At 40.2% G+C, this 26,885-nt stretch overlaps 1 protein-coding gene across 3 annotated transcripts in view; it reads right to left on the reverse strand.

The window, feature by feature from the left end:
- Nucleotides 1–26,885, reverse strand: part of ADAMTSL1 (ADAMTS like 1) — a 542,967-nt gene that overhangs the window by 156,428 nt on the left and 359,654 nt on the right. For all 3 annotated transcript variants that reach the window (XM_072154046.1, XM_072154056.1, XM_072154066.1), the window contains one exon: nt 6,501–6,628. In XM_072154046.1, the coding sequence (XP_072010147.1) occupies nt 6,501–6,628 (128 nt within the window). The remainder of the gene's footprint in view (nt 1–6,500; nt 6,629–26,885) is intronic.

Genomic DNA, 26,885 nt, shown 5'->3' on the forward strand with positions numbered 1-26,885 from the left:
GGCACACTTCTATATCTCTATACATCAAGAATATATATACCTATACATCATATATCAATAACCATCACATACACATAAAGATGCTACATGGAGCTGCATTAAACCATCTTTACATGTGATCATCTTCCCAGTCCTACAACCTTTTCTATAAAAGGTACAGTGTACATCCAATTACATTACACTGGCATCTCTACATAGCACATATAGCTGTACCATCTGCTACTAAGAGTAAAATAAACACTATAAATATTACACCAACATACAGCAGCACAATAAAGTTACAGGACCATCTGTAACGTATAGCAACAATTAAAAGGATACTTACAGTCACCATTGGGTTTCAATACAATTTTAAGCTTTGAACTTTGTTTTAAATTATGTGCAGTAAGCATATTTTTTCCTTTTTCCACAGACTTTTTAAAAACCTATATTTTTACTGATCCAGAGCCAAATATGAGTTACTGAGGATTACTTGCATGGACTGTGACCTGTGGACTGTCATGCTTCAAAGTCTTCAGACTCTAATTAGCATAACCTTATCAATGGATGTACTTGAACTTCTTAATTCTCTGAAGAAATATTTGTGCCAAGGTCTAAGCATCCTGTGTAATTACCATGTTGGGATTATGTTGGCTTTTGAACTGTCACATGTGACCACGATCTGATGAACCCACCCACAGATTAACACATGACCTTGGGACCTTTTTTATTCAAGCGTACAATGGTTTTTAAAATAGACAAAAACTAGTTAATTTATCACATTTGTGCAAGTGACATCTCATGTGAATGGGTGTCAAGATGAATAGGGGGTTTTATCTGTTAAAAGAAAAAAGGTTATCAACACAATTTTTACAGGGTGTTAAAATCGATGGACTCCTCCTAAAACTGAATAAGATAATATTTCATTTGTTTTATAGTGTAGAAGTAGTTAATAGAAGTAACTTAAATGCCATAAGTACACCCAGTATACAGTGTGAATGGGACACATTTAATTGCCTGTCCGGAGGAGTTCACAGAAAATGCATTGTCCGATGATAATGCACTCTGCTGCGATTCAATAAGATTGTGCGCCCCATAACCTTGTGCTTCCCCGCTCAGGTCTGACGGTGTTCACCTTCTTCTTCCTGGTGTATGTAAATGCCTTGTCTTGCGACACAATTTGAATCTTAAATCCTGCACTCAAGTCTGAATCAGTTGGATCGTCCGATGGCCCACCAAAGCCAGCGCAGATGCACCACAATTCAATTGCGTGCGACACAATCCAAGCGCAAACCCCCTGTTAAATACCTGTCAAAGCTGTGCAAATCATTAAATGATGAACAGTGGACGCTAAGTCAATTTTTTAAAGGCTCAGTCAAAAGTAAAAAGACTAATAACCTCTCAATATGGGTCAGTCCACAATCTGTTAACCATGCTAAAAACACAAAAACAAACAAAACTTCTGTAAATCAAGTAATGTAAAACACTTTTCAGAAAAGTCTTCAAGGACTCAGTTTGTCATATCTCATGCTGTTCAATGCCCTATCCTAGACACAGGGTTCTAAACTTTGGCTCATGTTTTTAGGTTCACTTACACAGATTTAATTTTGTACCATTAATAGAGGCAGAGGACATAGTGCAAAATTAAAATCATTTACTTGAATGTGGTTACTTGGCATAAAAGAAAATCTATAATCAAAATTAAGCATGATCTCATAGAATGTAAGCTCTTGTGAGCCCTCACTCCTATTGTTACATGTGTTTGTACTTATATTTGTTATCCACGGCCTCATTCCTTCTAAAATTAACTGTTAAAATTATGCGAATGAGACTGAAGGGCTCTTGGGCATTACCAAAGCCCCTCTGTTCTACAGATACACAGGCTGCTACAGTGTGAAAGGAGCACTTCCCCTCCTTCTCGTGCTGCAGTGAGATTACATCAGACAGAGGGATGGGGGAGTGCCGAGGAAGCAGAGGAGGTGGGGGAGACAATGTAACCGACTGTGAATCTACAAATATAAGTGCCCCCTGTTTATGTATGCTTGATGGTAGATTTCCTTTAAAAAACTGTTTAAACCATCTGCTATACTTCTTCTTATGGAAATACTATTGGTTTATATCAAATGTCCAATTTCATAATTTACTTTACAGATTTTTTTGATAGAAGAAAGAGTATGCCTCTTTCATGTAAAAACAAAGAGGCTAGTGCGTGTCCCAACTCCAATTCAAGCTCCACCAATCTCGTAGTGCCAGCTACTTGGATACAACCCAATTCTAACTAGCTTTCTAACACTAATAACAACTAAAAAAATTAGATCTTTGCAAATGATATTACTATCAGGGGGCAGTCAACAGCCCTCTAAAATAGTTGTGGCCTCTAAGAGTAATTTGCATATATGAAAGGTAAAGATTTTAGTTAGTTAGACTAGGTAAAAGGATTAGCAAAAAACAGTGTAGGGATGAAAATAGAAGCAGGAATTAGATCTAATTCACTTAGTACATTCCCAATGGTAGATTTCAGATGGTCGAGAATGGCTGTTTGAGTGAGCCCTAAGGCTTAAGGATTCTGTTGAAAATTTAAATCCAGACTGTGCTCACCAAAAATCATTTGGCAATAGAGGAGAATGTAGAATATTCTATTAAAACAACAATGAGGCAAATTTTCATGCATATACGCTGTTTTAACATGGTGTTATGACATGGTTCTCTGATGGGAGTTGACATAGTAAAATATTATCTTGACAGTTTAATGGATAGGGGGTCAACATTTTCAAAAAGCTTCCACTGTCATGTTTCAAGAAGACCATTATCAAAACCACAGGGAGCTGACCTTTACTTTTATCAGGCTGTGTCTGCAAACTAGTAGCAAACAGGTGGTAGGTATACCGAAACAAAGGCCAGAACCAGCGAACAGTAAACACAATCTCAAAGTTACTGTACCACAAAAATGATTGGTACAATAAATGAGACTGCTGGGAATAGGGGAAAATCTGTGTATTTGGATAAGCAATTGGCTTAGTGATAGAAAAAAGATGGTTATCATTAATGGCACATTCTCAGATTTGGTTGAAGTAACCAGTGGGGTGTTGAAGGGGTCAGTATTGGCCCCCCTTCTATTATAGGCCATACAAGTATGGAATTCACTTCCTACATATGATACTAGAATAGAGCTTCTTAGAGTATCAGGGATGTGTCCCTTCTGCTTGCTTTCAATCTGTGGTTTCAGGTCCTTTGGAGGATCTTGAAATGTCCTGAAATGTCTTTTGGGTACATGTGTATTGAGATCAGTAGCGGATATACAAGTATTTCATGGGCGAAGGTTCTTCTAAGTATTATACTTGGTTGGTGGGCCCGCTAGAAGGCTTGGGCCTCGGGCTACCACCAAGCTAATTATATTCTATGGCAATGCTGGAGATAGACGACTGTGCTTGGCTCTCTTCCCCTCTCAAATAGTCAGAAAATGGTATGGCAGGACCTTTACTAAGCACAATGTTATCCTGTGGATAGGGGATAACAAGCCTAGGGGATGGAACAGCCTCTTTCGGATATACACCCAGCATTAGGTTCTGAATCAGCTGAAGGCTTTGCTTATTACAAGTCAGACAAACCCTTTACGAACACTCCATTTCAGTCAATTTACGTCAAAGGCTTTTTCACATATTTCTTTGCCATTTCTATGCATGTGACCTATCACTCTACATCTCGGTATCATTGATTTTTATGGCTTGTTAAAAAGCACATGTTGAACAAGTGATTTATGTGAATATGAACACAGGAAAACAAGGTTTCCATAGATAAGATCAACTAACAATGTTTCACTGTACTCCCCAACACTTTTCTACAAGGTAATAGTGTATTTTAAGTATGACAGAAAGGGCAGCAAGCTGTATACATTCAAGTAATGAGGCAATTCAATGAAGCCGTTGTGTGTGGTGATCTGCTCGGTGGATTTACTTTTAATGTACACAACCAAAAATAAAAACAAGATGTTAAGGAAAATCTTAATAATTCCAAATTTGACAAATTTATCAAATTTTCTAAATATCACAAAACAAACAAAACACATCAAAACAAAATTCACATACATTTCAGTTTTGTAGATGAGACATATAAACCCCTATTACATAAAAAAGCATTTTTCCCATCTTCCTTTTCACCCAATACCTTTCCTTTTACTTACTCTGTACCTGACCATACCAAAAGTTCAGGTTCATGGACCCAGAACTAAATCCAAACATTCAAACCCACAATCAGGGTTATCTTTAGCCACCTTGCCAGTTGCCTTTGCTGCTGGTGTTACTGGAGGGGGGGGGGGGGGTAGAAATCTGAACCTGAAATTCTGACTGATATCCGCTTTCATGTTTTGCAGATTCAAACCTGAAATGGTCTGTGCATTATGGTTCTGGTCCGCTCAATATTATTTATGATAATTTTGCCCTGATTGTAAAGGAAATGAATTCTGTGTATTGACTTCTTGCTAAATCTTGACAGATCTGAATCATACTGTGCAGCCAATCTGGGAGGTGAATATAGAGCAGCCTGAACCAATGATTGGGCAAGGGATGTCTGTGATATATAGAAGTATATACCAAGGGGGCACATGTCAGGTCTATTCATGTACATCACTGCATCACACATGTCAAAACAGGCCCCCATCTCCCCCAGCCTTGTCCTGAATACAAGCTGGATAGGGTAATTAACTCCATAACAGTGTGAGCCATCTTACAACTAAAGCGGGCTCATTAGCACCACAATCTTCATTGAAGTCCCTCCAGAACTACAAAAGGGTATATGGCCAATAAGTTCTTGAACCAGTTATAGAATTATGGGCCACCCATTATCTTTCCCTGGGGGATGATTACATCAAGATCACATAAAAATCGAAGTGTCTTCAAGTTCTGGCCTTCCCTCTCCATTGGTGCAGGACAGTAATTGATTTTCATTGGACTGCTAAAACTTGTTGAACTCCATTGGTGACCACTCTTGCAGATTTAACCTGTGTTGTTCTTTTGTCTCAATACACAAATTCCCACTTTTTTCTCTCACTTGTCTATACCCTACCTGGACTAGCTTCTGGCCTGATGTAATCTCATTAAGAAGAGACTACCACGTCCACAGGGCGCTGGTTCACTGAGGTGAGTAAAAGGGGACTGTGGCCGTTTAGGTTTTTTGGGCGAGTGTGTGTGGACAACTCTATCTCACTTCCTGTGTCTCCAGGAATAACAAATACTAATTGACCTTTCATACCCTTATTATGTCTGGAATGTCACAGTGTATTTCAGACAACTACTACAGGGTTCTGTAGTTAGGTTATCATCACAAATCACAGTCTTGTCCCAATAAAACTGAGCAAATATGTAGCAAGCATTGAGGAAAACAAATATGAGACAAGAATGTTCCATAGGTTCCAACTTATAAATCATTTTTGATATTATGACTGCAAAGTCACTTTAATAATAAAGAACCCACTCCTATACACATGACTGACATGCTGTATAATGACGTGACACTCCTGGTGCTGGCTCCTCTATGTGCTTCCTGGTGCTGGCGGCACTCCTGCAGCCTATGTGTGTATGAGATACTCCTATATACATGACTGACAACCTGTATAATGATGTCACACTCTTGGTGCTGGCTTCTCTATGTCCTTTCTGGTGTTGGTGGTCACACCCTGTGCAGCCTGTGTGTGTATGAGATACTCCTATACACATGACTGACAGCCTGTATAATGATGCGACACTCGTGGTGCTGACTTCTCTATGTACTTCCTGGTACTTGCAGCCATGCCCACTGCAGCCTGTGTATGAGATACTCCTATACACATGACTGACAGCCTGTATAATGATGTGACACTCCTGGTGCTGGCTGCCTCTATGTGCTTCCTGGTGCAGGTGGCCACGCCCCTGCAGCCTAAGTGTGTATAAGATACTCCTATATACATGACTGACAACCAGTATAATGATGTCACACTCCTGGTGCTGGCTTCTCAAATGTCCTTTCTGGTGCTGGCGGCCACGCCCCTGCAGCCTGTGTTTGTATGAGGTACTCCTATACACATGACTGACAACCTTTATAATGATGTGGCACTCCTGGTGCTGGCTCCTCTATGTACTTCCTGGTTCTGGTGGCCAAGTTCACTGCAGCCTGTGTGTGTGAGAGATTCAACTGCTCCAGGATGCAGCCATATGTATAGCAAAACACAGCATGTCGGGTACTTGTGTAGCTGATGTCTGTGTCTCACACATGTGTATAGGAGAACAGAGGATGCCAGCAGATAAAGCACAGACAAGCAATGCTTTAATATACATTACACACAGACATCATTTTCTCTCTCCATGTGCCCAGACTCATTTACATAATAACAAGAAAATATGATTTTAGAATGATTGATGTATGCATTGTTTAGATAATGGCTTTGATGGAATCCTTGTGAGAGGACCAGTACTATAAACCATACATCAACTTATGCCACTGCTTAGCTTCTAAATAATATTCTACAGAGAAACAAATGTATGACTTACTTGCTACTAAGACACCTCCGTAGCGAATATGAGGCTCCCCCACCACACGTCCTTGAGCATTCACTCCATGATCCCCAAGCATCCCATAAGGTGTCACGGTCCTCCTCAGATCGAGCAGTACGGGAGCTCTGTGGTAGCAGAAAAAAATAAATAAATCTAAGTTTTAAGTCTGAACCCATAACACAGTTTTACACTGTGACTCATTTTTACTCATTTGATCTGTTTCAGTTCATTATAAAAGCAACCTAAAGGAAATATGAATGGAATCATAATGGAGGGTTTCCCAGAGCAAGGGAAAGAGAGAAAACACCTCATACTTCTTCTAGGCTATATTTTTGTAATTGCAAACACATCTGAAGGGATCATTTTGGGAAATGTATACAGAATTAGCAATTCATTTCACCATGGCAAATAAACTGCCTCTAATTGCAGTCGGAAACTTGGTACATGAAGCGTCCCAGGCTGCAATCAAGTGTAGGCTCTGCCCAAGTGTTCTGCCGATGAAACGGGCAAGTGGAGAGGAACAGCACAAAGGTGTTTATCCAAGGAGGTAGTGAAATCACCTCCTGTGTCAGTAATCCAAGAGTAAAAGGGCACATAGCACGAGATGCAATTTCCAGACCGTTCTTCATTAAATACAGGTAGAAACCAGCGGTCTCTGTGACATAATCCATTGTCAAGAAGAGAAGTCATAAATTAATGCCACTCAAGGAAAAATAGCAATCTGATAGCTGACGCTGGCAGTAATTTGTTTTTAACTACTATTGCAGAGTAAAAAAAAGTAATATTACCACGTGAAAAAAACGAAATGGCTTTATGTTGTGAGCAGCGGCAGATGGTTAAGTCTGTCTGCTAGGCGGCAATAATAGTTAGCAAACTTAGCAGGTAATAAATAAGTCTTATAGGTTGGAAGAATGGGGCTTATTGCCAAGAAAGCATTAAAAGTGACTGCATTCTGCAGCCGCGCAGCTTACAAAGTGTACTGTTGTCTTCACCACTCTGAAATACAAAGCAGCAATAGAAAGACCACGGTAAATCAGCTTTAGATAACTGAAAAAGAACATGCCTTATGACTTCCCACCAAAATAATGGCTTACCGAGACAAACATTTCAACAGTTCCAGCCAGCACCCCACATACTGTATTCATATGGAAGCCAGAAAAAACTATAGGGAGTTATATTACAAAACTATTCAAGCACCTAGAATTACAGTGTTAGCAATGAAAATATTCAGAGAATATACAGAAATTATATTAAACAATTAGAGTTGCATCTTTATCATCGGAACCACAGATAGAATTTATAGCTCTAACTTTAAAACAATTAGTCAGAAATTAAAAATGTATAAATGCTAAGGAAAGTAATGGAATTATATGGAACTGTAATTTCTTAATGGAATGGAATTTCATAATGGAAACTCTATTTGATAAAGGAAGGGGAGGGGGGCTGAACCTGCTTAACACAAGTGTGAACTGAGCCTAACTGCAGTTTCTAATAAGAGCTAACTCAATCACTAAAGTGAATGAATAAATCACATGCTCCCTGGTGTAAGGGATTATTCACATGGCTGTCTGTTTGTGGCCGCATGTACGTCCCCATAGACGGCAATAGCGGCACAGCGGGGATATGGTGCCTCACACCGCAAAAAGATAGAGTATGCTATGATAGAGTGTGTGTGGCCGTGAGCCGCTGTTTCCTATGGAGGGAGGCGGGGCCACCTCCTCCTCCTCTACAGCACACGGCGGTATGCCCGAACGGTAAGAGCTCTACTTGCAAATTAAGGCTGCCTTGTACGTGTATGGAGACTTACAGCCACTGATGCTCCACCAGGGGATTCTGGGAAAATATGCAAATAAGTTTTAGAGGATGGGAAAAGGAAAACCACACCAAGGAAAACCACACCTTTTGCTATTTTGTAAGGCAAGTCCCTTAAAGGACACCTGCCATCAAGTCTCTGTCACTATTTCTGTCACCTCTACCTGTTGGAGCAGCTCACAAGGATCCCATCCCAGCCTTTATCTAGTCAATTCATACATTAATCATTATAAAATCCTCTTTTCTTTATTATGTAAATTAGGCTGGTCACATGGTGAGTGGCAGTGATTTCACCCCAGTTACCCTTCCCCTCTCCTCACCCTGCTCATGTCTGTGTTTAATGTATAGTAAAGCATTACTAGTGTCTGTGCTTTATCTGCTGACATACTCTGCTCTCCTATACACATGTATGAGACACAGACATCAGCTACACAAGTACCTGACATGTTCTTCTATAACATGGCTGCATCCTGGAGCTGTTGTATCTCTCCTATACACACAGAGGCTGCAGGGGGCATGGCCTCCAGCACCAGGAAGCACATGGAGGAGCCATTACACCATTATACAGCCTGTCAGTTAATGCAGGGGGGTGTGGCCGTGCCTCCATCTCATGAATAAGCAGGACAGCTTGAATATGATAATGACTCATTGGACACAGGTCATTTGCATACAGCTTTAGGACCTCATTCCTTAGGTTTACAGGCATGTAGAGGGACAATGAAGGCAGTTTATAAAAATATATTAAGTTTAGGGGCTTCTCTTTAACACCAAGCATGACTTTACGGAAGCCTAATGACATGATGCACAGGGTTGCACCGATACCAGAATTTTGAGTGTGATATGATACTTGGAAAAATATTGCGATATTCGATACCAATACAATACTTTTCATGAAAAGAAAAAAACTTTTTCTGAACTTAATGTTTATTAACACACACAAAAATCTGAATACCAATTTAGATTGATTCTTTAGAAATCTTCCAAGATGTAAAACACTTGATTTAAGCCTTATTTTTAGCATGAGATGCTGTACTTTATACCAGTTCTGGAATAGATATATTTTTTACTGCTTTTTTATTTTGCTTTTTTTATGGGAACAAGATAGATAAGCCTTTTTGGCCTTTTAATTACAGCTTTTATCATGCAGGTTCACTAATGATAGCTTTATTGTACGGTAATACCCTATTTGTAGAAAATGCATAGATTGACACAGAGACTGTAAAAGCCGGTCTGTGTGATAGGATTGTGTACAGCAGAGCATCAGACAGCATGTGTTTTATACCTCAATTCATGACCACGATGTTTTTAAACCTTAAAGGGGGTTTCCCACAAAAGAAAATTCTCCCATTTCAGTCCCCTGGTGATGTTAAAGGGGTTGTCCGAGTTTAAAAAAAATATATATATGTGGCTGGGAGCGGGCTGCCTAAAATAATAAAGCTGTACTTACCTTCCGGTGCCCTCCGGTATCCAGCGCTGCTGTTGCTCCGGTCCGGGCGCCAGGTAAACAAACATGGCCGCCGGAGCAGCGCTGCATTCAGCTTCCGGCCGGCCGTGGCCTGGTACGCCTATCCGTCCCTATACACAGCATTGTGTATGGGGGCCGGAAGGTTGTCATGTCCGGCCGGAAGCTGAATACGGGAGGGCACCGGAAGGTAAGTACAGCTTTATTGTTTTAGGCAGCCCGCTCCTGGCCACATATATTTTTTTTTCAAAACTCGGACAACCACTTTAACACAATAAAGATCATTTTAACCCCTTACTTAACAATATTACTCAGTGCTCAGTGTTATTGCTGTTTTAGCTCCTACCACTCTCTATGCTGCTCAGTGAAAAACCCCAGGGTGTGGATGGGGACTCTCTAAGCAGACACATTTTAATCCATCTAGTGCTGTGGGGTGACAATGTGGTTAGATTATCAAGGTACAGGTGCATACAAATTTTAATCTGGCTAGTGACATTGTACTTACACACTGACACATAGAGAGAGAGATGAAACAGATCAGAGATGCATGAGATGATTATACAAAGACTGACAGACTGTTACAATGTGAGCTCTGCTACGTCTCACAGATCTGTGCCTGCATTCCCCTTCCCCCGAATCACCTATCTCCTTGTAGCTTGTAGTTTGTAGCTTGTCTCTCCTCAAAATCTCCTGCCAGGAAGTGAATCAGTTTCTGTGAGCTATGTGCTAGGACTGCAGGGGGATTGGCTACAGGCACTAGACACAGAAATCTCATCTGCATAATCTCACATAAAAATCAAGATGGTGTCCCCAAACCTAAGTCTGAAGTTACAGGTTTGGATCTAGGGGCAACTAAAATTGGGGACTGATAGATACAGGTTGGACCTATATTTGTGAAATGCTGTATTTTTGCTAATAACAGTGAATTAGAGAATGTGTTATTTTGATGTGATGAGTAAATATAAGAAACTTGTCTTCATGGGAATACCCCTTTAAATCCAAGTGCGATAAAGAGAATAGTTGCTACTGGTGGTTCCTTCTCCCCACGATTGGCAGCGCTGCACCGCTTTTGGGGGGTGCCAATCCTTGTTATGAACTGTTCTTAATCTTTCTTAGATTTAAGGTTAAAAAAATGGTGGTCCTGAAGGGATTAAGGAAGTGTGATCCTGAAAGCTGACATACTGCCTGCCTTGTGTCAGACACCTTGCTGCTGCCTTGTACTTGGATGGCACCCCCCCCCCCCAGTAGTAGCGCAGGGTGCTGATGGTGGGGGAAAAGGAGTTGGGGCTGCTCTCTTCAGCAGGGGATCTGGGAGCAATGTTAACCCCTTCCTGCTCACCTCCCGTTGCAAAAACTTCTCTCCAGCCCTGAGTCCTTGTAGGTCAGGGCAGCTGGAGGCTTCAGTGGAGGCTCCGGGAGTTGGGAGCCTGCAGCGCTATATGAGGCAGTGTGTACACACAGGTCAGGGCAGAGCAGGAACATAAATTACCTCATGCGCCACAGTGACAGCACACGATCTCCCTGCTCCTCTCACTGACCACTACTCTACCCGCGCTGACACACAGCACATACTTTCCCTCTGATTGGCAGAGTGGTGATCACCAAACTTTCGATGCATTGTGCAACCCTAACTGCAACCACATCAAAACTGTTTGGAATCTGTTCCTTCTGGAATAGATATACTGGTTTGGTTTTAATTCCGTATCATGTAATTTGGTTTGCTGTAAGTCTTGGTGCCTTACAAGGTAGCAAAAGAGGAGTGGTTTTCCTTTTCCTATCCTGGAAAACTTATTTACATATTTTCCCATACCCACTGGCAAAGGTTCCTTCTCCCGCCTGCCGTTCCCATAGACTTATTTGTGTGAGGATAGCTATAGATATGGATTCTTTTGGAGACCTCAGACGAAGTAAAAACAAGAAAGAGTAAAGCAGCCTGAAAACCAGACATGGAAACATCATTAACCGGTTCGCGACCGCCCGCCGTGTATTCACGGCGGCGGTCGCGTCGCGCTGCATGGAGAGGGCTCACGGGCTGAGCCCTCTCCATAGCCGGTAAGTCTTTGCTGCATATTGCAGCAAAGGCTTACCGGTAACATCCGCGATCGGTGCTAGCACCGATCGCGGGTGTTTCTACAGCGTGGGCTGCCGGCAAAGCTGCCGGCAGCCTCAAACAGATAGCGGCGCATGGGCGCCGCCATCTTACCTGGGATCGCCGCTCCCCGTGACGTCATCGCGATCCGTCTCCATGGTAGCCTCGGGTCTTCGGAAGACCCGAGGCTATTTCGTTTTAACCCCTTCATTACAATGTGCTGATAGCACATTGTAATGAATGAGGAAGAAAATCCCCATATACTGCCATACTGTAGTATGGCAGTATATGATAGGATCGATCAGACAACCTAGGGTTAAAGTACCCTAGGGAGTCTGAAAAATAGTATAAATAAAAATAAAAAAAAGTTAAAAAAAAAAAAATTCTAATAAAAAAACCTAAAATTTCAAATCACCCCCCTTTCCCTAGAACTGACATAAATATAAATAAACAGTAAAAATCATAAACACATTAGGTATCGGCGCGTCCGAAAATGCCCGATCTATCAAAATATGATAACGGTTTTTCAATGCGTTTAACCCCGTAACGGAAAATAGCGCCCAAAGTCGAAAGTCGCACTTTTTTGCCATTTTGAAAAATCTAAAAAAATCTATAAAAAGTGATCAAAAGGTCGTACAGTCCTAAAAATGATATCATTGAAAATATTATCAAATTTCGCAAAAAATTACACCACGCACAGCTCCGTATACCGTACAGTATAAAAAAGTTATTAGCGCCAGAAGTTGGCAAAATCAAAAAAAAAATTTTTGTACAGGAGGTTTTAATTTTTGTAAATGTATGAAAACATTATAAAACCTATACAAATTTGGTATCCCCTTAATCGTACCGACCCAAAGAATAAAGTAGACATGTCATTTGGGGCGCTCAGTGAAAGACGTAATATCCAAGCCCACAAGAAAATGGCGCAAATGTGTTTTTTCACCATTTTCATTGCATTTGGAATTTTTTTCCCGCTTCCCAGTACATGGCATGGAATATTTAATACCATCATTATGAAGTGCAATTTGTTACGCAGAAAACAAGCTGTCACACAGCTCTATACGTGTAAAAATAAAAAAGTTATAGATTTTTGAAGGTGGGGAGTGAAAAATGGACATGAAAAAACAGGAAAGGGCCCGGTCCTTAACCGGTTAAACAGTTACCGTACTAATGTTTGTAAAAATATTCTATAATTATTATAAACTTATTATCCTATGATTCTTATAAACATTCATTTATGAATTGCTCAATAACTGGAGGTACCACAGGTTAATCATTTTAGTGGCCCCCTTATGCTGCCCCTAATTGTCGTTTGGATCTACTGACTTTCCAAAAAACATATTTATAATAGAATAAAAATACATTGTACAAAGATCCTGTCTCAGACACACCCGATGGTGAAACTAGATGATGTCATGAACCTGCTGTATCCCTATTTCTCTTTAATCTGGTCCATGCTTAACTCCGTCTCATCAGATTTTGCCTGGGGATTGTTTCTATATGGGTAAACAAAAAGCTGCCATGTCAGAATATGAACTATCATTTACATCTCCCTTACAATGATGTCAAACAATGTCACTCAGAACAATTTTCTCATCATTGTTCTGTACAGGCTCCGTGTTTAACAATAATTGTAGTCTCACCCTGCAGACAATTACTGTAGTAGATACAGTAGTAACCTATGTACTTTCAGTATCTACATCGGTTTCAAAAATTGATATAGGGGCTCTAGAAATATGTAATTTGTCATCGGTTTAAAGGGGTATTCCCCTGGAGACTATGTCAAGAGTTTAAAGGTGTACTTCCCTGTAGACTGTCTATAGTAAATAAATAGATGATAAGTGCCGATTTTACTTCTGGGACCTGTACCTAACTTTGGAACAGAGGTCCGCTGGCTCCCTTTCCCCAGTGGCCGCCAATGTTCTGCTACTCTCCATTCAACTCTGTTAGGCCCCTTCTACACTCGCGAGTTTGATGCGATGCTGCTCGGATCGCACGGCCCGAACGCTGCACACGGGATTGAACTGACATGCTGAGTTCAGTCCTGGTGTGCATCGCTCAGGCCGAGAGACCCGGGCAGCATGAATTGCGAGTGTGATGCGAGTTCATCACACTCGCAAGTGTAGAAGCAATAGTCAATTGCTGAGACTATAAGCTTGGTGCTCCCATAGAGCTGAGTCAAAGCACATGCACAACAGAATCTCAGGTCAGCCCGTCTGTAAGAAGGAGGTCAGCGGACCTACATTCCAGAAATAAGTGCTACTTCCAGAAGTAGGAACTGCATATATCATCTATATATGACATTTACTGTAGATAAGTCATTAATAGCCTACGTGGGAAAACCCCGTTAAGTAGTTAGACTTAATGTATCTGCATTGTGGGACCATAGGTAGGTGATATTATAAACAGCAGTATAATAATACAGGAAAACTTAGGTATTGACCATGGAATGAATCTATCGTTTTGGAGCAGCACTGTAAAAAATTGATTTTCTTAACTCTCTACAATGAATGCTGCATAGCCTGACCCCATTCTCTGTGTGACTGCTGCAATATCCAACCAGAAACCAGCTACAGCTTTTATTAGGAGCCAAGAGGAGCTGCTTTGGAGCATATCAATACAGAAAGCTAAACGCACATGACCCTAGTGTAGTTGAACAAGTCCCTTGATTATAAAACCAAGTCCTGCCGCTACTAACAACACACACAAAAGTATGATTAAAAATTACACCCCGACAACAACATCCCAGCTTTTCGCATTGTAACACATGGCCCACGGGTGGAGTTCTCAATTAGTGTGTCAAATGGCTGTACAATTTTTCCTTATAAGGGCTTTCCTGCAGCACAGTAGAGCTATTCTAGGTACGCTACACACAATCTTTGCCTTCTTTCTTCTCTTGCCAGTGGCAATGAGTGTTTGACAAAGGCCTCAGTAAGTCGAAACGTTACAAGTATGAGCCCCCATAAAATTCATGGTTTCTGAGCAATTAAACCTTGAAGTGCCAGGATTTATTTCTTATATAATCAGCTGTAGGATCCCTATTCCAGGCACCCACTTTCTCCAGGAGTATGACCAATACTACAATACACTATGTACAATTTTCTCAGTAAATTTACAGTTTTACTGTCATTTACATTACTAATATTTGCTTCTCAATTTTGTGGTTAAAACTCCAGTAATAAAAGTAAACGTAAATCTGAAATCAGATTTCAGCAATCCATGTGACAGAAAATCTAATTCACATGTATAGAAATAATCTTGAGTTTCTAATTTAGAATGTGTGTGTATAAAAGTATACCTTAAAGTCAGGAAAGTGCAGGACAAAGGCAGGTTCATATTATGTATAGTCTTGGAGTTGGTGCCACTTCTCCTGTCTATATAACCTGAATATAAGTGCGGTATAATGCACTCAGATGTTGGGTGCTACTTAAAGGAAACCTGTCACCAAGGACCTAATTTTCACTAAAGACAGGTTACAGAAGCCCATTACACCTACAGTGCAAATATACATTTCTGCTTTCTCTAAGCATTTGCATGACAATAAAATTATGTGTTATAACTTATCTTGCATCCTGACAGAATCCACTGTTTAGTCCCAGGGGTTGGGCTTTGATTGTATGCATTTCAAAAAACAACATGCGACTTGTCTATGCTGCAGACTGCTTAGCTACTGACCCCCACCTTTGTTATAACACACAATTATATTGTAATGCAAATGCTTACAGAAGGCAGAAAGGCATACTTGCAATGCAGCTGTAATGGGCTCCTGCAGCCTGTATTTAGTGAAAATGAGGTCCCCAGTGACAGGTTCCCTTTAAGGAGCACCCAACATTATAAATATATTCAGGTTATATAGACAGGAGAAGTGGCACCAACTCCAAGAGTATACTTAATATGAACCTGACTAATGTGTATCTTACGAAATATACAGGAAGAGAATAGATTTGAAATGCAAAATCACTTATTCCTGTACATGTAGCGTTTGGTATGAGAATTTGGTTTTAAAATTATTATGAGACAAATAAAAAGAAATGAAAAAAATTAATAATTTTAAGAAAAACATTCAGGTACAGTATAAGATAAGTTCATGATAGCACAGCACACCTTAAGCTAACCTATTCTGTAGACCTGTAAACAATTTTTAGCATACAAGGTATGTAAAGGTTGCATTACCTGGTACACTCCTTGACCAGTCAAATGTACAATAACCTGTGCCAAAAACAGGCACAGGTTAAGGCTAAAATCTACACCAGGCTGGGATAGATTTCAATTCTGGTGCATGACTGGTGCTCTGAAAGAGGTTTGAACCTTTTAGTAACTCTGCCATGTGGTGCGCTGAGTCTTAATACCTTACCCCTATTAACTACATTATTTTTCTTTAGACTTGTAATAAATCCCTTTATCAGTTAAAGGCACAGTAAGATCAGAACTGAAAGGTACCTTTAGTCCAAAGTCCGATAACTAACTCCTTTACTCAGTCCAATAAAGATCTCCGTGTACAAGCAAGAAATGGTTACTATTTCAATTTGGCATTTTTTAACGACGTGGTTTTCTGTGAAGGAGCCTCTGCCAATGACAAAGAACAACACTGTGCTAGCCATATATAAGCAATACTGTGTGCAAGGGCATGCTTTGATGGAAAAAGTATTTAAACCCAGCAGGTCGTTCTCCTTTCACATGCCGTGTCCTTTCATCCTTATTATGGTAACAAGTGCTCCCAATCACAAGCTTACTCCATGTGCAGAAAATATATAAACATTCCTCCTTTTATCTGATGCCTGAAAGATCCTAAATTGAGCTATTGAAATAATCCACGTTTTGGTTTGAAATGACCTCCCTATATGGTATTATATCACAGCTTCTATTAGATGAATAAATGTAACCTGCCAGTAATCATTTAACACAGGTTTTAACTTTCTACCCAGGGATGTAATATACACTTAACCTAAGGATGACCCTCATAGTTACAGTACCACCCAGTATGAGTCCTATGCGCAAGCATTTCAACTCTGACAAGACATTTTGCCTGTTGAATCTATAGCATTGTACCCATCAATCCACAAGAAGATAATATAAATGTATATATACACACCATATATATGTAAAATATATATGATATTCTACATGCTGGTAAAACACCTACAGGTAAAAGCCACATGCTCTGCTTTGATGCTGCCGTTGCTGCCTCCTCAGCTATGAATGACAGCTGTGATTGACATGTCTGCACCATGGTATTAAAAACAAAGGTGGGTGCTCATAGAGTAGTAACATTTTTCCATAAATATGGATTCTTTAAAAAGTGGCAAACTTACAGGCTAATGAATAGATATATGCATGATACAATTATATCTGCACTGTTTCATAGGTTTGTAGCCAAAGAAATAGGTTTGTGGTCCCAAGACCTACAGAGCACTACAATTGATTTTAGAGGCATATGGATCTGATATCCTTATATAATTATGGAGCGTTTCCATATAGACACATGAACTTTCCCATGGAGATGGTCAAATTACCAACAAACATGTCAGAGGGTTTTATGATTTAGGAAAATGGTGGTTTCCAGTATTTAAGTTCAGTCCTATATTGACCTGTTACAGGCAGTCCCCAACTTAAAGAGAACCTACCATCACGAATCTACCTATAAAGGTAGATCGGGTGGTAGGTGGATCAATAGGACATGAGGATAGCCCTTTTAAGGGCTAATCCTCACGTCCACACACGGTTTCGATAACTTTTATTATCTTTATATTCAAATTTCCTTATGCGGCTACTGGGGCGTGAAGTAGCCGCATCTGAGGTTACACGAGGCGGCTACTCCACGTCCCGGTAGCCTATTTTCCCCTCCTACTCACCATCTTCGGTGCGCAGCTCCGCATAGCTGCACGCCCTCATCCGGCGATCCTGCAGTCTGTGCATGCGCAGAACAGCAGGACCGCACCTGCGCGGTCACTGCTCCGAGGCCGGAGCTGAACAGGCACGGGCCTGCTGTTTTGCGCATGCACAGACTGCAGGATCGCCGGATGAGGGCGTGCAGCTACGCGGAGCTGCGCACCGAAGATGGTGAGTAGGAGGGGAAAAGAGGCTACCGGGACGTGGAGTAGCCGCCTCGTGTAACCTCAGATGCGGCTACTCCACGCCCCAGTAGCCGCATAAGGAAATTTGAATATAAAGATAATAAAAGTTATCGAAACCGTGTGTGGACGTGAGGATTAGCCCTTAAAAGGGCTATCCTCATGTCCTATTGATCCACCTACCACCCGATCTACCTTTATAGGTAGATTTGTGGTGGTAGGTGCCCTTTAAGGACACCAGACTAACAAACAACCTCTACTGAAGAAGGGCTCTCCAAGGCACATGATCTGCTTGACTGCAATATGGTGGAACATGCTATTACTCCAGAGAAGGTGTTCCCACATTGTGTGTGCTTTATTCCACTCAGAAAGTAGGTAAAGTGATCTCAAAACTCACTACAGCATCTCATACCATGGAAAGGAAGTCCATGAATCTGCCGAAAGAACTATTTGTGCTGACTAGTTGTGCTGCAACTTGATAGCGACTGTTGCAGCAGCAAACATATGTCTGGCATGAAAAAAAAAATTAACAAATTGACTCTTTGGGTTAGTGACACAATCTTGATACAATAGGCTTCTATATCTTGACACAGCGTGGTAAGGCACACCCTTCTATATGTTATGCCCGACCATTTAACCAATACATATTAAATTGGTAGTAAATGAGAACATGGATTTAACTGGCTATAGCTGGATGATCAATTAGTTGTTTTTTAATCTATTTTGGATTTTTATCATATATATTAGCAAATATGATACTAATAGATTTAGTTACACATATCATTCTTTTATATACAGATGCTATAGCTGAGATCATTATCTTCACACTTCCAATACAGTTTTAGTAATTTGATGTCAAGGTAAAATTTGCTAGAATTGTAAAGTAGGACAAAAAGCATTACTTATTTCCAATTTCCATAAGACAGTATTTAAACCTTTCAACAATAACGAGTAAATAATATTTAACAATCGGTGTATAACAGTATATTCTTAGTACAGTATCTCTTCCAGTACATTGTAGAAATGTAATTGATTTACCGTATTTTTCGCCCTATAAGGCGCACCGGACTATAAGGCGCATTAGTCCGATGCGCCTTATATATGTAATAATTCCATATATAAGGCGCATCGGACTATAAGGCGCGGGGTCCGGGGGCGTGGCGGAGGTCCGGGGGCGGAGCGGAGACCCGACGGGACGCGACGCCGAGACGCGACGCCGAGACGGGGAATGCGGGGAAGGTGAGCGGGGAAGGTGAGGGGGAGGTGGAGGAGGGCAGCGGACCATACTTACATAGGTCCCCGCTACCGGAGACAGCAGATCTCCAGCGGGAACTGCAGACCACGCGGCAGAAGTTGTTCGTGCCGCGTGGTCTGCAGTTCCCGCTGGAGATCTGCTGTCTCCGGTAGCGGGGACCTATGTAAGTATGGTCCGCTGCCCAGCGCCATACATAGGGCGCACCGGACTATAAGGCGCACTTTGGATTTCCACGGAAATCCAAGGCTTTTAAGTGCGCCTTATAGTCCGGAAAATACGGTATATAAAACTGCACATATCATATCGAGGCATAAATTACCTAGTGCTGTAGTGATGATACTATACTAAGTTATGTGTTGTTATCTGTACTACACTGAAGAGCATAAAATTATCTTGTAAAACATAAAACATTCTTACAAACTTTTATGAATCCTATTTAATGATTCTGGTAATGCAAAAACTCACATTATATTCATGAGTTTGACCGGCTTGATGTAATATGCATAGCCAACTTAAAGGACATCTACCATCTGTTTAGTGTCCTAGTAAGAAGTTTTAATTCTTTTATTATAACTCTATACACCACAATCACGGAAATATTTAAGTATAAAAGTTAAGCAAATTACCCTGGGATGCTCAAGTTACGTCACCCAAGAGCCTTAGGGAGGTATTTTACTGTATGCACACCTTCTATAGCACTAGCAACCTGCCCATCAACTATGATGGAGGGGGTCCATTCATTACAATATTAGGCTCCCTGAGGTGCTCAGGTGACATGGCCTGAACGCCCCAGACTAATTCCCATAATTCTTATTCTGTTATTGCAAAATATAGAGTTATAATTAAAAAGATCCATCGTTCCTCAGGAGCTTCTTTCTAGGTCACACCACTATCACTAAACTGATGGAAGAAGTCCTTTAAGAGGATCACAAAAAAATAGTGGAAAGAGGAATATAAAAGTTGCCAAGACTCGACCTGTGTCGTGTCCAAGGAGGCTAGTTATTGGGTTAATTGGGTCCTGTAACCTTTCACAACCTCTGACTGGGTGCAGGGCCTGAAACCAGAAATATTGGTGCATTGTAGGAACTAAGAGCTGGAGCAGGGTAGGTTCCTTTATTTTCTTTCCATAGCCAAAGACCCCTGGGAGTTTTATTATTATTGGGAAAGCCCTTTAAGCAACAGTACATATATACCATCTATTCTAGCTACAATAACAAATAGTGGCTTACTTCTCAACCTATTTGCATATTCATGCTGCACTAACCATGGGTACAAGGAGAGACCTGTAATATAGCTGATTCTGGATGAGAGTTGCCTAGTTGACACCTTGTGCCCAGCTATTAAATCAAGTTCTCTTTGAAAAAATGTGGGCTTGGAGTCTGTCCATACACAGCAAATAGGAGGAATTAGAAGGTAACTATCCCCCTACAAAAACTATTTTGGACTTTCAGAATCATTTTTGCTGTTTTCGCATAACCAAGTTCAGCTGGTGAACATAAGTTTGTTGTATTTCTATTTAGTTAAGCTCAAAGCGGTCTTTAACTTTTATCATTCCTGTCTAACTTTGGTCTACCTTTAAATATGTTTCCTAGATGACCCATCATAATCTAATTTGAGTGTTTTGGAGCCAGACACACTGACATTTGAGCTGCCTGATATCACTGACATCAGTGACCAAACAGGTTTAATATAATACACTGCACAGCGGCTTCAGCTTCCATTCATTAGCTTTGTGCACATGTCTAGTAAATGCCAATAAAAATGAATCTGTAGACAAGACATTGCCGTAATATTCAGACATCCGAGAGATAGAGGTGGATACAGCGAGATATTCATCCAGCCAGTGATGAAGACATTCAGATGAGGAAGGATCCCTGTCAGATTGATAACAGCACCTCACAACACCTGGCACTGAGTGATATGGCGGCATCACAAGGGATACAGTCTGGAAATACTTAAAACAAGATTCTTGCCTCTCAAAGTCTTGCTTATTACTTGCATAAGGTGATGTATTTAAAGAAAGACTGTGAGCTCTTGAAGCGCCTTATAACTTTAGCCGCCTATGAAAAGTGCCCTTAGATCAGGGATGAAGATAAAAAACAGAGACGCCAATACCAAAGACCTTGGGGTGACTTGTGAATGGTGAAACCATTTAACGCCTTGATCCATCAGCGCATATGTCACTAGAGTTATGGATCAGAAATCTTAAAGGAAGTGACTAAGGAAGGATCAGCTTTCACATCATAACTCATACTTAGTGCTTTGAGGATATACACACATATTTATTCTTTTATTTTTTTCTGTAAAAACAGTCTATATATCTACTCTCACAATATAATTCCCACAGAGTAAATCCTTTAACTTTCCCCTTACAAGCTATTATAGACACGTTATGTCTCTGTGGTTTCTGATAAAGTCAGTGCTGACATGACAGATTGCCTTATTACAGAACTGTTACATAAGCTTTGTACGGTGTTATGATCCCACAAACACTTATGAATGCACTCAGTGAAGAAAAAAGGCAGATTTGGTTTCATTAATAGGGGAGAATTGTTATAAACAAGCGCCACAGATCTATGAACCATAACCAGGTAATAAAAAATGTTTTATTCCGGAGCCAAGCAATAAACCTTGGCTAGCAGACCACGTTAGATATAATTGCTGCACTTAGCAGATTTTGTTGCATATCTTTCCTAAGAGGGACAAATCACTGAGGAATTGTACATTCAATAAGAAAACAATACTAAACAAAAGCTGAACACAAAAATGCATAACATGCAAGGTGTGAATGACACCAAATTGTGCTACATAGATAGTAGAGGACACTCATAATTGTACTGTAAATTAAGTCTATGGTTCTTTCATCTTGGTACTCTTTATGCAGCAGTGGATAGTAAAGGAATATAGTGGAACATATTAATCACTCTAATTTTTACTTTAGTTGCACTCACTACTAGTTTTGGCATGAAAGGAAATATAGCATCATAATCAAGCATAATAATATGATGGTAGATTTCCTTTCCTGAAATCTGCACCAAAGTGGTATGTGTAAAAGCTGCTTCAGAAAAGATGAAATTCTTCAATATAAAAGTATAGCTATGCTTTAGGAGTAAATAAATAGCTTGGCTATGAAATCGCATCCCTCTCTATCCCTGCTCTTTTCACTGTATCACATAGTGACCAGAGTGGCAAATGAATGAGAAATGGTGAAAAAAATTAGAAATGCCATGAATTTAGCACAAAATAACTGTGCCAAAAATGTTGTCTTTTGTGAGCATATGTACAGGTTCAGTTAGTACACAAACCAAGAGAAGTGTGATTCAATGATAATGTAAAAGTTGAATGGACGAAGTAAGTAATTTTCCTATATTGTAGCTGCTATACAGATGTATGCTATATATAAGAACCAAAATATTGTTATGTGTGAAGCCGCATGTAAAAGGTCTGGAAGCAGCAATGTGTCACTTTTAAATAGACTGATAGGAATTGTACAGATTTGACATAGGTTCTGGATGTTTATATGAGCTAATGGCATTCTTTGTATCCGGAGTAAGTGCAGTGCCCTTTCTTCTTCCCAATATATTTCTGTTGTGGAACAATTGACCCATGTCAAGTATAATCACCACTCTCTAGTAGTTTGGTAACAACATGAAGTGCTGTGTGGAGACACATTTATAAGAATACATTAATGTGCTTCCTGGCACTCCTTCTGTCAACTCTATCTCTATGCTCACATATTTCTGCCATTAATAAGCGCCTCAGTGTCGCTGACTAGTAAGTGAAGGGCTTGTCTTCCAGCGCCCCAGTACAATGTAATCAATAAATTTGATGACATTAGGTCAACCATTTTCCAGATGTCATTTGGAACGGATAATTTATATAACATGTTTTTATTACGTCTATGGCCACGATACAGGGTACCCTGCCATGAAGCAAGATCAGCGCTCAGGCTGCTGTTACTCCAAGGCTTTAGCTTAAATCCTCCTCAGTGGATAAGTACCATATATACTCGAGTATAAGCCTAGTTTTTCAGCACAAAAAAAATGTGCTGAAAACCCAAATTCGGCTTTTACTCAAGTAAAAAAATATAGGTTTTACCAGGTTTTTGTGGTAAAATTAGGGGCCTCGGCTTATACTTGGGTCGTCTTATACTCGAGTATATATGGTAGTTCAGAAACAAAGAGAGTTAAAATTTTTCAGCTATATTTTGTAACACTTAAAGGAAACCTACCACTTTAAAATGGTAGTTATAACCCTCATATACCTTGCACCAGCTCAGGGTAAGCTGGTGCCAGAGCATATCTTCATTATTTGCAGAAACCGCTGTATTGCTTGTAAAACTGTTCTTTATATTTCTAGCACGCTTCCATGCGTGCGACCATGCCTGCGCCTGATTAGGAAGTGCTGGAGACCCAGTGACGTCCCCGAAGTCTCGGGCACACTTCGCATGCGAAGCTGGCCAGGATAAAAATTTGAAGTGTGTCCGAGAGCTCAGTGATGTCACCGGCTCTCCGGCACTTCCTAATCAGGCGCACGCACTGTCGCGCGCATGGTGCGCCGAACACATAGCGTGGTGCGCTGAAACGTGCTTGAAATATAAAGAATAAACTACCATTTTAAGGTGGTAGGTTTACTTTAAAAAGTAGGCTGGAGGGGCAGGTAACAAGGTGGGCCAGGGCAGGAACACCCTGGCCAGCCAAATTTACTATAACCTCCAGCAAAAAACTGTTGCTGGTTATAGCTGAACTTGGTGTAGTTTTCAATTCAAATCCTCTTTGTAATGCCAGGATGCTGCACGCCAGATGCAACAATTATTAATACTGGCACACAATATGACCCACAGGAGTCTTAATACATTGCACCCATAGTGCATTGATCACGCTGTATCAAATAAATGTGATTTTCTACTTCAAGAAAAACAGTAAGCACCACAACAAAATAATCAGGGTGTCTGTCAGTACTATTTGCTGCCCCACTCTGTGGGTCATTAGGATATGTTGAAGTCAAAGCCGTTAGAAAATGAAGAACACAAGTAACCATAAAGTGGATACACTGACCTCCATATTTCTGCCAATTTTTTTAAAGTTAAGATATGCTTTAAGAAGTGATGTAACCACTTTACAAATGAAGCAAAGATAGTGATATACAGTATATACAGTGTGAACCACAGTTCACATCTCTCTCTGAGTTACACTCACAAACAATGATGTATAAATATATCATGCAGCCATGTATTAAAGACATAAACCCCAATCCTTTAGATAAATCACTTCCTTAATCTACCACAGGACAAAGTGACCAAATAAGTGTTTATGAATAAGAAACAATTCCAAGAAACTAAGATACGTCCCTCCCGTGACAGCACAGCTGCAAAGCACATATGGGAATAACCACTGCAGCTACAAAGTTTTTAATAAACTAATAAAGCTGTCAATAATGAATTATCAATTGCTTTCAAAAGTTCTTGCCATACTTCAACATACCCTGAAAAAGCCCCAGAGCGTTAGGAAAACCAGAATATTTTTCATGTAACAATGAACCTCTTTGGGTCATAGTTTGAGAGCATGTCCAAGCATTTAACATAAATCTCTGAAATGAAATATCATATTAGACAAAACACATATGCAAATCACAAGATGAGCCCAAAACCCTTCATACTTCTGGATAACGTAATGGAATCTTGTTCTGGACATAGATAGTAAGGCTTACTACTTCTACAGTACATGTAACAACATGTATAGTATAACGTTCATAAAAGTTCATAAAAAGTGATGTTTCAAGCCTTGTATTGATCTCTGCTCGACACAAAGACAGGCACAGCATTCAGCACTTTTGCCACAATCATTTAGCAGTCCTTGTAAATATTGGCAAATGGTTAAAACTTTTGATGCCTCACTATGACCTCAATATAACAAATACAATGGTGGCTCCTTAAAGGTGTTGACATCTCTCAAATCAGTCTCTGACCCCAATTGGAAAACACACACATACTAGAGCTAATCTCCTACAAAATCAATTAATTTATCAGTTTTTTTTGTTGTATGCAGCAGACCTTATTAAATCCATGAAGATTGTGTCCTTGTTTAGAGTTTAATCCAGGAAGTAATGAAAGGAACGTTTACCCCAATCCAAATTCCAGCACTGTCTTTTAGCCGACATGTCCTTTTCCTAGATGACCAGGAGCAGAGATGCTAGGCATGTGGTTAACCAAGGACTGTCTGTTCCTGTCCTGTGGTAGAAGACCAACTTAAGGATTGGAGGAGGTCTGGCTGCAGGGACCTCAACTGATCATAAAAATGGCATCCAATTTTTCTCATGTAGTGTTACAGCTAGTCACACATGCGCATTGTTGCTCCATACAATTACTATAAGCAATGAAGGAAGGAGACAAGATCCCCTCTCCAGATCGGTGGTGTTCCCAGTGTTCAAACCCCAAATAAACAGTTATTTCTAACCAATCTTTTAGAAACCCAAAACTTGCTTTAGTGGCAGCACGCCTTTAATACATAGTTAAATATTTAGTAAAGTGTTATATCTTAGGATGTCGGTAAGATTCTAAGGTATATATACTTTCCAAAGTATAAGTATACATACTGTACCTCTCTCTATTATATCTGTTTACATATCAATGACTGATCCCATTGATCACATATTGTATACCCATAAGGCATCACCCCTGCAGAAAGGGAGAACTGCAGTAGTAAGCACAGGGAGAAAACGAAAGAATCCGGTAAATCAGGTACTTTATTCCTCATTTGCACGCTGCAAAAAACAATATATGCTGCATAAAAAAGTTATTTGTGAGTGGAATACAAATATTCATTCTGTACATAGAAGGTATTTATCATTTCTTGAATAGATGCTGTATATTTAAATGAATTTGAGCCATCCTATAATACACTACAATATTGCGAGTCATGTGATATAGTCCAGATGATGTCGAGTCAGCTATCATAATGCCCTCTTTCTAAGAACCTCTGGATAAGGTGTTTCCTAATTATACAGTGAATAGCTTACATCATTATGAGCAAGGAGCTTCCCTTAATCTGAGTTTAGCTCTAATAAGTACATCGGACAGGTTTATATGGATTAATGGAATACACAGAATATTTTGTGGTCCGGTAAGACAGGAGTCTGACAATAAGAGGGCAGATTTATCAAGTGTCTGAAAGTCAGAATATTCCTAGTTGCTCATGGGAACCAATCACAGCTCAGATTTCATTTTACCAGTGCTCATGAATATTTTAAAGGGGAGCTGTGATTGGTCGCCATGGGCAACTGGAAATATTCTGACTTTCAGACACTTGATAAATCTGCCCCAATGTTCCCTCTGAACATAAAAACTGCAAATTGGTTCTTACCCAGTAGATATAAACCTGTCTATGTAGGGACTAAAGTCAATATTTAAGGATTAAAGTCAGACCTTTTAACATGATTTAAACTAATAGGTCAACAGATCCATCCATGGAGGGGCTGAAACATTGGGGAAATTCTTGTTGCGCTAACTTTGCTAGGCAAGTTGAAAAATTGCTAATTTTGGCACAAATATATCAAATATGCCAAAAACGTTGAAAAAATTAGAAAAAAGGAAAAAATTCTAAGATAAATGACCCTCATTGAGTGGATCTGTGGCATATCATAAGCAATTATGCATAAAACCCACACCATCCGGTGCAGAATGTAACACTTTGGG

This window comes from Engystomops pustulosus, chromosome 1 (genome assembly GCF_040894005.1).
Source record: "Engystomops pustulosus chromosome 1, aEngPut4.maternal, whole genome shotgun sequence".
NCBI classification, from domain to species: domain Eukaryota; kingdom Metazoa; phylum Chordata; class Amphibia; order Anura; family Leptodactylidae; genus Engystomops; species Engystomops pustulosus.